Raw genomic sequence first — 13,065 nt, 5'->3', positions numbered from 1 at the left:
TACACAACAGTAGCTCTGCTCTTATCCCAGGTAACAGCCTTCCTCCCAGGTACAGGCTCCTAGCAACAGCCTCTCATCTCCTAGGACCTAAGCAATAGATCCAGCTACAGTTCTACTTACGTCATAGTAACAGAGAACAGTTTCTCAGCTATATAGCCAGTCTCAGGTATGCCAGGCTACACCTATAGCTTCAAGTCTAACAGCATTTCAGTTACAGCCCTCCTCTCAACATGAACACACACACACACACGGCTTGGCAACAGCCTCTTCAATAATCTGTTCTGGCTATAGCCTAGGCACACCAGCATCATAGCATCATAACAGTGTCCCAGCTGCAATCAGAGGCAACAATTTTTCTGTTACAGTGCCAGGCTCTACAGCATCCTAACTCTCTTAGGCACAGCCCATCCCAGGTATATAAATATCACAGCAAGAGACTTAAGCCACAAGCATCCCAACTACTCCCAAAAAAGCATCCCCCAGGGGCCAATCCCTGGCCGCAGTCTCAGCTGGAATCTCAGGTACCATCAGTTTAGAAGTCCCTCAATTCTCTACTTGCCAGCCAGGTCCTCCTCCTAGTCTGGTATGGGGCCAGGAGCCTGGCTTCTGTCCTCTCAAATGCTACCTCCCAGTCTCTGTCCTTTGCCTGCCCTTCTTCTTAGGGATGATAGTCCCATCCTCATATCTACATTGTCCCAGAGTCAGGTGTCCCACAGAGCCCAGCCTGGCAGCTAGGGTAGGAGGGGATGGGGAACAGGGAAAAGAGTAGACACACCCCGGTGTTGCCCTGGCCCAGTTCTGCTCCTATTACTAGGTGCAGGATTTGGGTTTGATGGTGGTGGAGCAGGGAGGACAGAGGAGAACATCTGGGAGATTAGCATTTCCTGCCCAGCTCTGCGGCTGCCTATATTGCTCAGCACTGAGCAAGGGAGGAGAACAGAGGAGCCTTTGAGTGGCTCCCAGCAAGCAGACTGGGGAGGGTTTGCTGCAGTGGGCAGCAGGCACAGGCTGGGGGCAGGGATGCTGGGGCAGCTCCTCTGTGGAAGATTTCTCCTCTCTGGGCCACTGATTCCTCCGCTGGAGCTGTGCTCAGTGATGGGAAGCATATGAGTTTTGCAAGGGACAAAGAGAAGCCACTCATAAGACAGATCCTGCTTTCACTGGCTCACCCCATCTCCCATCCAGAGCCCTTAATCTGGCCTTCTGGGGCTGAGGGCTGGGCCTGGGGACTAGAGCAGGGCCGCCCAGGCCAGAAAGAGTCCAGTTGAGAAGGGATGCTCTTGGAGAGATCTTAGAAGCCCTTAGCCCGCCAGAGATCTCGCCTTTACTCTGAAGAGTGTTCACAGAAAGGGAGGCGTCAGAAAGGGAGGAAGCAGAGGAAAGAGACAATGGATAGACAAGTGGAAGTGATGGGAAAATAAGGATGGAGAAGGGGGAGGAGTCAAAGGCTGTGGTAAATAGAGGCCCAGCAACCAGTCATCTCATAATAGGCCTTTCCACACTCAGTGCCAGGCCTTGCCGGGGACAACCTTTCTCAGTCTTCTGGCCTAGAACACTCTGCGTTTGCCCGGAAGTAGCCAAAGGCTGGAGGTCTTATTGGACTGGGGTATTTGAGAGTCTGGGGTACCAAATCCTGAAGAAGGAAAAGGAGTTCCAGGCTGCTCAGACACCTCTAGATGGCGCCAGAAAGCCAGAGCTGAGCGAGAGAAACTGAGTATTAAGTGTGTGAGACACTGCGTGTGACACCGTGTGTGACTCGGTGTGAGTGTGACAAGGAGCGTGTGGCAGTGCGAGGGCGTGTGACACAGGCCGTGACACTGCGCGGTTTCGCAGGGTAGGGACTCGTGTGACTCTGTGTGAATGTGTGTATGTCACTGGTAAATGTGTTGGGGCCACAGATTCATGCCTCCCAGAGGGCAGGTGACTGGGGGACCCTCTAATAGCCCAAGCTCAGGCGCGTCACCTCATCCTCACATTTGATATCTTCCCCATTGCTTATTCTAAAGGTGCCTCTGGATTCCATTACCCTCCCCCTCCCACGGTCCCCTCCATAGCCCCACCCCCATGGCTTGCTGCGGCCACCGAGGCTGACCACTCTGCGGCTTCGGCCAGAGGGGGAGGGGTGGACTTCCCCTGAGCGGAGCGCAGTGGGAAGGGAGGGCCACTCGGGGTGATCTGGGGGTCTGAGTAGGGAAAAGGTAGATCTGAAGGAGCAGATGCCCAGAGAAGAAGGCACTGGGGGAGACACTTCCCCTGCCTGGACTTCCCAGGAGGCAAGGTAGGGGACAGGTGTTTGAGTGAGGTCAGGAAAGGAATTCGAGAGGGGTCCCAGATGGGGGCTCGGAAGGGATAAGTGTAAGGTGAAGTGCCAGGGAAGGTGAAGGCCTGCGTCAGGGTCCTCAATAGTGGGGAGATAGCAAAGGGGGTTCTGGCCTTGGGGAGCGGTGTTCGGGGTCCCTCTCAGCAAGACCAGAGCTGTCCGGAGCTCCACCTCCCGGCCGCGGCGGCAGTGGTTGGGGGGTGGGGGTGCAGGGAGGCGGGCGGGAGGCGGGCGGGCGGGCCAGGAGGGAGGGGGAGGGAGGGGGCGGGCCCGGCTGTGCGCTCCGCTCGCTGCTGGCTCCGCCGCCGCCGCCGCCGCCGCCGCCGCCTCAGCCTCACACACTCCGGGAGCGGGAGCGCGGCGAGGACACGAAGCCGCCGGGGCTGCTGCGCCCAGAGCCAGCCGGAGCCGGACCCTGAACCGCAGCGCCAGCCCGAGCCGTGCAGAGCCGCAGCCCGGGCCGGGGCCAGTGGCGGCTCTTGGAGAGCAGGGCCCGCGGCCGGCGCTGCCCCGAGGCGGGTAAGGATCGGTGGCGGTGGAGGCGGCGGTGACTCCCGGCGGGGAGCGGCCATGGCCGGAGGGAGCCAAGGGAGGGGCGCTCAGCCGACCGAGGCCACGGGGGCCCAGTCGGTACTCAGCGCGCCGGGGCTGAGGTGGGAACCGTTGGGGGCTCGGAATGGGGGTTGCGGCTGGGGCACTCTGGCCTCCAAGGTCCGCGGCGAGAAGCTCGAACGAGGAAAGGGGTGCTGGATCGGACCCCAGTTTAGGCGTCCCGCACCCCGGCGCGCTTGGAGCCGCGCGGTATAAGGGGGCTCCAGAAGCGCGAGGGACGGAGATGGTTTGGAGGAAGCGCACAGCCTTCAGTTGGGGGGGGTGTTCCCTGAGGACGAAGCAAGCAAGGACCCTCATCCACACACACACTTGTTGGGCGATCAGCTCGGATCACTCAGGTGCTTCCAGCTCCCCGCGGGTACCTGGAGGGCCAGACCACGGACATATGTACACGCATACATACATATGTGCACACAGGCATACCTCCCGCACACCAGCGCCCACTGGGGCACCGTCACTAGCTCAGAATCCGCTTCAACATTTGAACGCTCAGCAGCACGGACATACAACCCGTGGCCATTCAGAGCAGCAGAACACAACTGGGTGTGACATTCCGCGACATGTACACACAAACACAAACTCGTGCCCTCATGTACGAGTGTCACGGCCACGGTTCGCCATGTGAACACTCAAAATCCAGCCTCGCACACACATATTCCTTTAAGGAACACACCCTAACATAAATTATGTTACACTCCTTGGCCAGAACATAGGTACACAACATACGCCTCGCTTATACTTCTTGACTGCATCTATAACCACAGAACCCTATGTCTCAGCACACGCCTTGACGGCACACACCCTAACACAGCAAGTGGCACCCACAGCAGCGCCTCACGGTCACAAACACAGAATCTACTGCTTCACACATCTTAACACTGGCTGTCACACACACCTTACACCAACAGTGTCACATTACACCTTGCAGCGTATACACACAAACAGACGCTCTGTGCCTCTCCCTCGGAGGCAAGATACCATCAGGGGAAGGCGCCGGGCCGCCCAGAGAGTCCCTAGCGCCCCTTTCCCCTTATCGCGACACTGTTAGTGTAAATATCGGCCCAGCGGTAACCCTTGGGGCTGGCCGGCTGGCCGGATCTGCTTCCCTGCCAGCGCCTCCCCCACCCCCACTCCGGGGCCGGGCCGGCCGGCCGGGTATTCCCGGAACGAGCTGGACCTGGCAGGCCGCGCCATCCCGCCTCCCCGGAGCTCTAGGGCTCTAGGTCCCTTTGCAGAGGGTAAAGGCTTGGGCAGTGTTCGCGACCTTCTTCGGACCTTTTAGCTGCATTCTCCGAGCCACCTGGGTCCCCAGCACATCTGGGTCCTACGCACCTGTGTCCCTCTCACACCTGGGCGTCCCCTCCGCGGGTCCCAGCTGCAGGCCAGAGTCGTGTGCGCCCACAAGACCCTGAGATCAGGAGGGAGATCACTGCACGCACAGAAGCAAAATTAGCCGGCCAGAAGGACCCGCACCCCTTCCGCCTAGCTACCCTCGGGAGCCCAGACTTTTGGCCTCAGTTTCCCAGCAGTGGTCGGCGACGATTCCTTCTAGCAGGGAATTTTCGGGGCGGCTTGGAGGGCTTTGAGGATTTAGCGTGGGGCAACGACCTCTTATCCGCCCTCGGCGAGAGGGTCCGTTTTATGAGAATTTCTCCCCACGGCCAGGCTCGCCGCTTTGTGATTCCGGCGCCGGCTCCCTCCCCGCCCCCTCCCGGCGCCCGCTGCGCGGCTCCTGCCGGCGCCGGCTTGCGGGGGACCCTAGGCTGAGGCCCGAGATGCGGAGGAGGAGGGATTCCCCGCCGCGGCCCCCGGGGCTGGAGGCGCAAGGGGCCCGCTGGCGACGCGCTTTCTCCCCGCGCCGCGCTCCCGCCTCGCCCCGAGCTCGGGGAGGCCCGGCGTCGCCGGGGTGGGGGTTGGGCCGGCCGAGCTGGAGGATGGCTAAGGAACAGCCCCCGTCCCCCCTCCCCCGACTCACACTCCCGCGTCCGCTGGGAGGAGACGCCCCACGCGCAGGCTGTGTCGGGGGAGCGCCCTGACCACGGCGGTGTAGGCAGGGGGCTGCCCCCGGCCGGCAGAGTCCAGGACGTCCTGCCGGAAGACGCAGGGAGCCTTCCATTACCTGCTCTGGGCCAACCCTCGGTAGCTGCCAGGAAAGAGGGCGCCCGGAAGGTGTTTGTGACAGCCCAGAGGTCTGAGTGTGTGCCACGGGGCGGGTGTGTGTGTGTGTGCGCGCGCGCGCGCTTTCTTGACTTGGGGGTCTGGGAGGATTGGAATCTGTAATTATAACTAGATAAGGGCGTAGGGTGAAATCGAGGAGAAAGGGATGAGAAGGGCCTCCAAAGATGGCCAGGGACAGGGCGGTAGGGGCGCAGGCCTGGTTTCAATTCTGGCAGCATCTAGTTTCTCCCCTTTCCCCCCATCCAGCCCCAATTCTAAAAGGGATTCCAGCTGGAAAGGGGCATCTTGCTGGTGTGGCGTCTTCCTGGCAGAGGGGCTCCTGCTGTGGCTACTTGCTCAGAAGAGCTGGGCTAGATTGAGACAGTAAGCTAACTGTCGTGAAGAGTTGGGTGGAAGGGCCAGGAGAGGGCCCGGGAGGGTGGGGGAAGTCAAGACTGGGGGGATGGGAGAGTGGGGGAAGGAGAAAGCCTTCTGATAACGGGCAGAGGGCTGCCCCTACCATGAGGGAGGATAGCTGGTGCTGCAGAGTGAGTCTTTCAACCATGTATTGAGCACCTACAGTCTGCCAGGGCCCGTGGTGGGTGATGAGGATGCAGTACTGTAGTAAGATACACACCATCTTTACCTTCATAGGTCTTCCCAACTGGCAGGGGATTGGTTTGTTTATTTATTGAACCAATGAGCACCTACTGTGTGCCTGACACTGGAAATAAAATGCTCTGTTCAGTGATGGAAAGCTATCTGTCCTATACAACGTAATAGACCTTAATGCATCAGATCTCATTTAATCCTTACAAATAAGTTCAAGAGGCAAGATTATTTCCATTTCACAATATGAAAAATATGTTCAGAGAGGTGAAGTCACCTGGTCAACGGCACACAGCTGGGAAGTGGTGGAACAAGGGTTTGACCCTCCCCCCCCCCCCAACGATAATCTGACAGAAGAATGCAGGTGCCTGGAAACCCTGCAGAGGCTAATAAAGGGTTGTGAAAGAGAAGGGAGAGGAGCTGAGGGCTGCACACTTAGTCACTGTGGGAAGCCTCTGAACAGCCCCACCCTACACAGCCCAGCTTGCTTACCCTCCTCCCAGATGTTTGCTTTTCCCCTCAGTGTTCTGTGCCCATAGTGGCGGTGGCTGTTGGTTGTGTAACAGTGCAGGGGTAATGGTGGGGTGGAGGGTGTCAGGGCTGACTTAGCTACTGGAACAGTGATGGCTGCCCCTATGTGTTTCCTCTCTGGCCACAGTATTCAGCAGGAAGTGGCCCCGGTCCCTGAGGTGGGCTGGCAATGAAGATTCCAGGCGAACCCTCACCGCTGCCCTCCTTCCTCCCCAGATACTGACACAGATGGCGTTTTCCTTGGCCTTGCCTGGACTCTGACCCCTCATACCTCACTGTGCTCCATGGGCCTGAGAAAAATGAGTCACTGTCCCTGCTCAGGCTCTGGCTTCTCAGGGTCCAGGTTGCCCATGTCACTAGGTGGAGGTCAGGACACCCCTGCCAGGAAGGCAGCCAGTGCCAGGGGAGGGGCTGATAAGGCACTAATCACTTCAAAGGCTGCAGCCTGGGACTAATGACTCCCAACAACCAACCACCAGGACAAAGTTCGGTGATGGTGGGAGCAGAGGGAGGAAGGGCCGCCTCACAGCCACTCCTGGCTGCTCTCTCTCCCTGCATCTTTACAGGCCTCAGGGCTGGGGTGTTGGTGGGGATGTGGAGCAGCAGCCTGGGAGGCATGGGGTCCTTCGTTCCTTGAACCCTAAGCCCTCTCTTTCTCTTTCCCTCCTTGCCCGGCAGGTTTGGCAGCCCGGGGAGTGAGAGAGAGGGAGAGAGGGAGAGAGTGAGAGAGAGAGAGAGAGGGAGGGAGAGAGAGAGAGAGAGAGAGAGAGAGAGAGAGAGAGAGTGTGTGTGTGTGTGTGTGTGTGTGTGTGTGTTGGAGGGGAGGTGGTATATAACAAACAGAATCTGGCCTCAGGGATTTCTGTTGATTTCCCTCCCCCGTCCAGCCTTTCCCCAACACATGTGAAGAGGCACTCTTCTCAAATCCCAACCCTTCCACTTACTACTTCTCTGACCCAAGACAGTTATTCTTTTTGAGCCTCAGTTTTCTCATCTGTACTATGGGATGCACTGTAATACTAAATAGTAGCCATTGCAGAGGGTTAGCAGGATTCCATGGGATAATGGATGTAAATGTAGTAAAATCTCAGGGAGTGTGAGCTGGGACGATGGTGATAGTGAAGACAGTGATGATGATGGTAAAAGTGATGATAATGGAATTTGTACTTATTTCTTAACTCCAAAGACTTAGTATATCTCAGAGTTTGTCCCAGAAGGTCCCAGACCATTGCTGCCTTCACCCTTCAGCCTGGGGGTTTCTCCAGGTCCCTCCTCCAGTATCAAAATTCCTAAGGGTGGGGCCAGATAATAGTCATGTTAAAGAACTCTCCAGGTGCTTAAGGAGCTAAACCCTCTTCAATTCTTGCTCTTACTTTGGGCAACCCTCCTCCAACCTCATTTCCCCCCAAATGCCTCCTTCCTCCAGGGAAACCATCCCCTCTTAACCAACCACCACCAGGTTGGTTATTGCCTTGGATATTCCTCTTCGGTTTTCTTTCCAGCTCAGAAGTTACATACTGCAATCATTTCTTGACTCCTAAGGGTGACAGGATGAGTGAGAGAAGATGTATGTGTGTTGGGGTGGGGGGGAAGTGGGTGGGGGGAGGGGAGAACGTGTCACACTCTTGCTGTGTTTGTGCTGCCTGGGAGGCCTGAAGGCTTCAAGCTGGGGAAGAAAGCCCCGAGGTCGGTACTTAATCGGTAGCTCTTAGAGCAGCTACAAATCAAAATCACCCTGATGCTGCCAGACCGTGGACCTCTGAATTTGTAGCAAAAATTTGTAAGCATTCATTTTTCTGGGAAAAATCGGCAGCGGAGTTTCATAAAATTCTTAAAGGGGGGATGTGACCGCAAAATGTTACAAATTCTTGATCCGGAGGGAGTGAGTGGAGGCAAACCATCACTGCTTTACTTCTCCTCTTTGTCAGGTTTAGGGCGATTCCGAAGTAACCCCCACCCTGCCGAGATTATGCACAGAGGTGGTGCTCACAGTGATCCCATATTGTGTGTGTGCTATGGCGAGGAGGGCAGGATAAGGTGCCCAGAAGGGAATGAGGTTCTTTGGAGACAGGTGTGTTTGAGTTGGGGCTTGACAGTAAGATGAGCCCAGTGCCAGGTCCACGCAGACAGAGGGGAAGTAGCTGGAGGGTGGATCCAAACAGAGCATCAGATAAATTCCTCCTTCCTTTAAAGAGATTAAGATTGAAGCTGGGAACAAACGCGCTCTAATCTGATAAGAGCCTCACACACATTGAGCCCATTAGTGTGAGGAGTGCCCATGACCAGGGCGAGGCCGTGTGTAAGGAATCTGCATTCAGTGACCATTTGCTGAGAGTCTACTATGGACCTAAGCAGAGAAGGATTAAATTGGACCCCAGGGAGTTCTCAGTGGAGTAGGGAAGTTGGGCAAGGAAACCAGTAGCCGCCACACAGAAAGTTCCAGAAGAGGCTAAGCCTGGAAGCTAAAATAATCATAGTCATTCAGGAGCTATTACTGAGCACCTACTTTGTGCGGGGTCCAGGGCGAGACCCTGAGGATATAGGAGTAAACAAAGCAGAGGTTCTCCCGCTCTCTGCCCACAGTCTCGTAGGACAGACAGACAATTCACAAATTATTTCCCAGACAGCTCCCTAACTACAATGATAAGTGTGTTGAGGGAACATTTGTTGAGGACTCACTGTGCTAGGCATTTAGCCCATATAAGGTCAAGCTCCCTGGGAAAGAGGTAGTATTATCCCCATTTTACAGATAAGGAAACTGAGGCTCTAAATCACTTGCTCCAGCTCAGGCAGCCAGGAATTGAGCAGCTGGGGTTTGCCTCAGACTGTCTGATGTCACAGTCCCTGCTCTTTTCTACCCTGCTGCCTTACATGTGTCAAATGGGTACCACCCAACAAAAGTGACAAATCGTCATTGAGTTAGGACCACTGTCAGCTCCACAATGGCAGATCACCTCAGTCTTGTTCACTGCTGTGTCCCACTGCCCAGGACAGAGCCTGGCACATTGTAAGTGACTAATAAACATTCAGTGAATGCATGAACAAGCACCTACAGTGTGCCCAGCTCTGTGATGGTGCATAGGTGGGGGCTGGGGGATGAGTGTAGGGAGCCCTGTCCCTCTCCTGTCCCTTGGAGAGGCAGACAACACAGAAACAGGCACACAATACAGGAATTGAACAACATGGGCGGTGGTATCCCAGGCCACAAGGTGATTCATCGCTGCGGGATTGGGACACACAATAAGTGGCTGTGAGTTGGAGGAAGGAAAGGTCACCGTGGGCTGAAGAGGCCTGGAAAGGCTCCATGGGGGACCAGAGCCTGCCTTCAGTGGGGTGGCTGTGACCTGTGACAGGGCCTGGGGTGGAATTTCCAGGTGTGGGGCAGGTATTCCAGGTGCAAGAGGGGAGCTAGGAAAAGGAGATTGAGCCTGAGGCTCTGCTGAAAATGCTGGGCCAAAGACTGGATTTGAATAAAGGAGGGAGTCAACTGGGACTGTAGCTGGAGGGTCTGCCTGGGGTCTGCTGATGCATAGCTCAGAGCTGGGGGAGATGGGCAGAAGTGGGCTATTGTGATGGGAGTGCAGCTTGTGGCTGGCTGGGGCATACAGGGCTCTAATTGGAAAGATTTGGGGGTGGTTGGGGAGAGGATGTTCACTGAGACTGAGCAGGGGTGGCAGGAATGGTCAGGGAAGGGCTGGTGCTGCCACTGGCAGCTCTGTCCCAGTTAGACCTGCTGGGCTCCCAGTTGCTAAGGACAGGCCAGGGCAGCTCCCAGTGCCAATTCCAGGGCTAGTCAGCCCTGACCCTAGTCCTGACCTCCAGAAGCTGGAGAGGGAGGGTGAAGGAGCCCCAGGAACCGTGTGTGTGCACACAGGTGTGCGTGCTCAGGGGCAAGTGTGTTTGGAAGGAGCTGGGGGAGGGCTAACACCTACTCCTCAACCCTAACCATTTTCAAACCTTGATTGGTGCCCAGTTCAAGCTGGCCCTTCGTGGGTGTGGGGACATTGAGCACTAGCAGTGATTATCGTCAAAAGAGAGGGATTTGAGATGTTATACTTCACATGCATGCACTGACTTGGCATCTCAGAAGGGAGAGGAACAAGACATCATCCCTTCTCCCTCCAGCCAGTGAAAGTGGCCTTCAGTGTGGGCAGCAATGATCTGGGGTCTGGGGTCTGGGGAGTATAAGCATACCTGTGTCTCTCTCCTACCGTGTTTGGGGGAGGGGGGTGCTCCAGGTCTCACCGTTCCACTTGCTGTCTCTCCCTATCTCAGTATCAGGGTAATTAGCATGGGTGACTAAGGCTGGATGCTGGTGAGAAGGAGGTGTTGGGCAAAGCAGAGAGTAGAGAGCAGGGAGGGAAGGAGGGAGTGTCAGGAGGGTCAGGGCTTTCCATGGGCGGGAACTGCTCTAGACCTGTTCAGGGCCCCTACCGGCTTCTCAAGCTCAGGCAGACACCGCTGCTACACCCAGCCGCAGGTGAGACTCGGGGTTCTGTGCTGGGGCACGGCTCTCTCTTGGGAGAGTAGTGTGGAGGTGAGGGAAGGAGAGTGGGGGGCTGGATCTGGGCAGCCCTTAGGGCCAGGGCTCTCCTCCCAGCTGACTCTCTGTTCTGCCTCCCCACCTTACAGCTCTCCTGACTCTGGAGCCTGCCCAGATGGGGCCCCTGAGGCGCAGCCCAGGCCCTGGGGGGCAACGGGTGCTGCTGCCCACCAGGCTGCTGGCACTACTGCTCCTGCTGGCTCCATCCCCAGGCCACGCCACCCGGGTGGTGTACAAGGTGCCAGAGGAACAGCCACCCAACACTCTTATTGGGAGCCTCGCAGCTGACTATGGTTTTCCAGACGTGGGCCACCTGTACAAACTAGAGGTAGGCGCCCCGTACCTGCGGGTAGATGGCAAGACGGGCGACATCTTCACCACTGAGACCTCTATCGACCGTGAGGGGCTCCGGGAATGCCAGAACCAGCTCCCTGGTGAGCCCTGCATCCTGGAGTTTGAGGTGTCTATCACGGACCTGGTGCAGAATGGCAGCCCCCGGCTGCTAGAGGGCCAGATAGAGGTCCAGGACATCAATGACAACACGCCCAACTTCGCCTCGCCAGTCATCACACTGCCCATCCCCGAGAACACCAACATCGGCTCACTCTTCCCCATCCCAGTGGCTTCGGACCGTGACGCTGGCCCCAATGGCGTGGCATCCTATGAGCTGCAGGCCGGGCCCGAGGCCCAGGAACTATTTGGGCTGCAGGTGGCGGAAGACCAGGAGGGGAAGCAGCCGCAGCTCATAGTGATGGGCAACCTGGACCGGGAGCGCTGGGACTCCTATGACCTCACCATCAAGGTGCAGGATGGTGGCAACCCCCCACGGGCCAGCAGTGCCCTGCTGCGAGTCACCGTGCTCGACACCAATGACAACGCCCCCAAGTTCGAGCGCCCCTCCTACGAGGCCGAGCTGTCTGAGAACAGCCCCATAGGCCACTCAGTCATCCAGGTGAGAGGCCCGTCCATCTAACTGTCAGGGTGACCCACCTTTAGAAATGGGAGCCCACCCCAACCTCATGAGAGTTCCCTTCACTTAGGAAAAAAAATCGACCAAAATACTGTGGAGAGATCTCGTCTCCCCAGCCCCCAGCCTGTGAGACAAGCCCACCACACCCCAGCAGGTGATTTCACTTTGCTCTGTCACGCTACTTAGGTGACAGCGGCATAGCACGTGAACAGTAATCCCCCATCCCCAGGGCAGACTCAAGTTGGAGAAACCTGCAAAGCAAAACCCCCTCCCAAGTCAAATGATACTCTCCTCCCAGGCCAAGCCAGCTAAGTTGGAACAAATGAATCGCCCTTCGTCCGAGTAGAATCTCTCCCAAGAAGAGATTATCTTCCCAACCACGGGCCTTTTGGCCAGATGAGAGTTTCCTGAAGCTGGAGGACAGAGCCTTACTTTGCCCGTCCCTGACAGTCAGATGAGATCATCTTAGCTAGATGAGTCCTCCAAGTGCTAGAAAACCATACTCAGATGTCTGTGCACCTGCCTCCTTCCCTAGGCACGGGGCACCCATGGGTGTGGGGGGCTGGGCCCAGTGGGGGGTCAGTGGCCTCTGCTGAAGTTCTCAGCACCCTTCTCCATGGGAACTGCCACAGGCACTGGGCAGCTCGGTGGGGCCAGGTCCTAGGAGGGAGCAAAGAAAGCATCCTCGCAGACAGGTGGGCGTATCTCCCGCTGTCATCTCTGCCCTGGCCTCCTGCCAGCCCCGGCTCCTTTCTCCTTCCCCATGGGCTGCAGCTATCTATCTTTGATGTAAGGGAGCTGAGAAGGGCTCGGCCTGCCCTGTACACCATTACCCATCCTTGGAAACCCTTCGTCCCATGTCCTCGAACTGAAGAAGGGCATAGGGAGGAGTTTTTTTTAGAGGCTAGTGGACTGGAACCTGTAGAAGAGAGACTGAGAAAGAAAAGGGAGATAGACAGTCGGGGACGGCAAATAATAATAGCCTAGGTGCCAGGCACTGTTCTGAATACAATATGTGTATTATATCATTTAATTCCCACCGTACAAGGTAAGCATTATCCCCATTTTACAGATGGGGAACTGAGCCCGTAGAGATTAGGGAACCTGCCTGGTATCACCCAGCTGATGTGTTTAGATCCCACCTTGGCCATATCCAGCAGTTTGGCTTCAGAGCCCATGTGTGTAAGAGCTGGGAAATGAGATGAAGCAGGAGCATGAGGCAGAGATAAGGCTACAGGTAGCAGAAAAAAAAGGATAGGGGAGAACCCGCAGTGGGAAAGAGGCCAAAGGAGAAATGAGCGAGATAGGAGGGAGGCAGAGATG

At 56.6% G+C, this 13,065-nt stretch overlaps 1 protein-coding gene and 1 long non-coding RNA gene across 6 annotated transcripts in view; one reads left to right on the top strand and one right to left on the bottom strand.

Moving 5' to 3' along the window:
- LOC105090804 (uncharacterized) overlaps positions 1–5,104 on the bottom strand; it is a 23,498-nt gene extending 18,394 nt beyond the window's left edge. Inside the window, exon 1 of one of the 2 annotated variants that reach the window (XR_010380386.1) lies at positions 5,052–5,104. This is a non-coding gene — a long non-coding RNA (uncharacterized LOC105090804). Of the gene's footprint in view, positions 1–4,907 lie in introns of both variants that reach the window. The other variant, XR_010380385.1, reaches the window with a different exon arrangement.
- PCDH1 (protocadherin 1) overlaps positions 2,656–13,065 on the top strand; it is a 25,698-nt gene continuing 15,288 nt past the window's right edge. The window contains exons 1-2 of one of the 4 annotated variants that reach the window (XM_031449232.2): positions 2,656–2,839; positions 10,862–11,724. In XM_031449232.2, the coding sequence (XP_031305092.1) occupies positions 10,888–11,724 (837 nt within the window). In that variant the 5' untranslated portion in view covers positions 2,656–2,839; positions 10,862–10,887. Of the gene's footprint in view, positions 2,840–10,433; positions 10,710–10,861; positions 11,725–13,065 lie in introns of those variants that run through there. The other 3 variants (XM_031449231.2, XM_031449233.2, XM_031449234.2) reach the window with 3 other exon arrangements.

This window comes from Camelus dromedarius, chromosome 3, assembly GCF_036321535.1.
Source record: "Camelus dromedarius isolate mCamDro1 chromosome 3, mCamDro1.pat, whole genome shotgun sequence".
NCBI lineage: Eukaryota > Metazoa > Chordata > Mammalia > Artiodactyla > Camelidae > Camelus > Camelus dromedarius.
The sequence above is the reverse complement of the archived record's forward strand: the minus strand, read 5'-3'. Positions and strand labels throughout refer to the sequence as shown.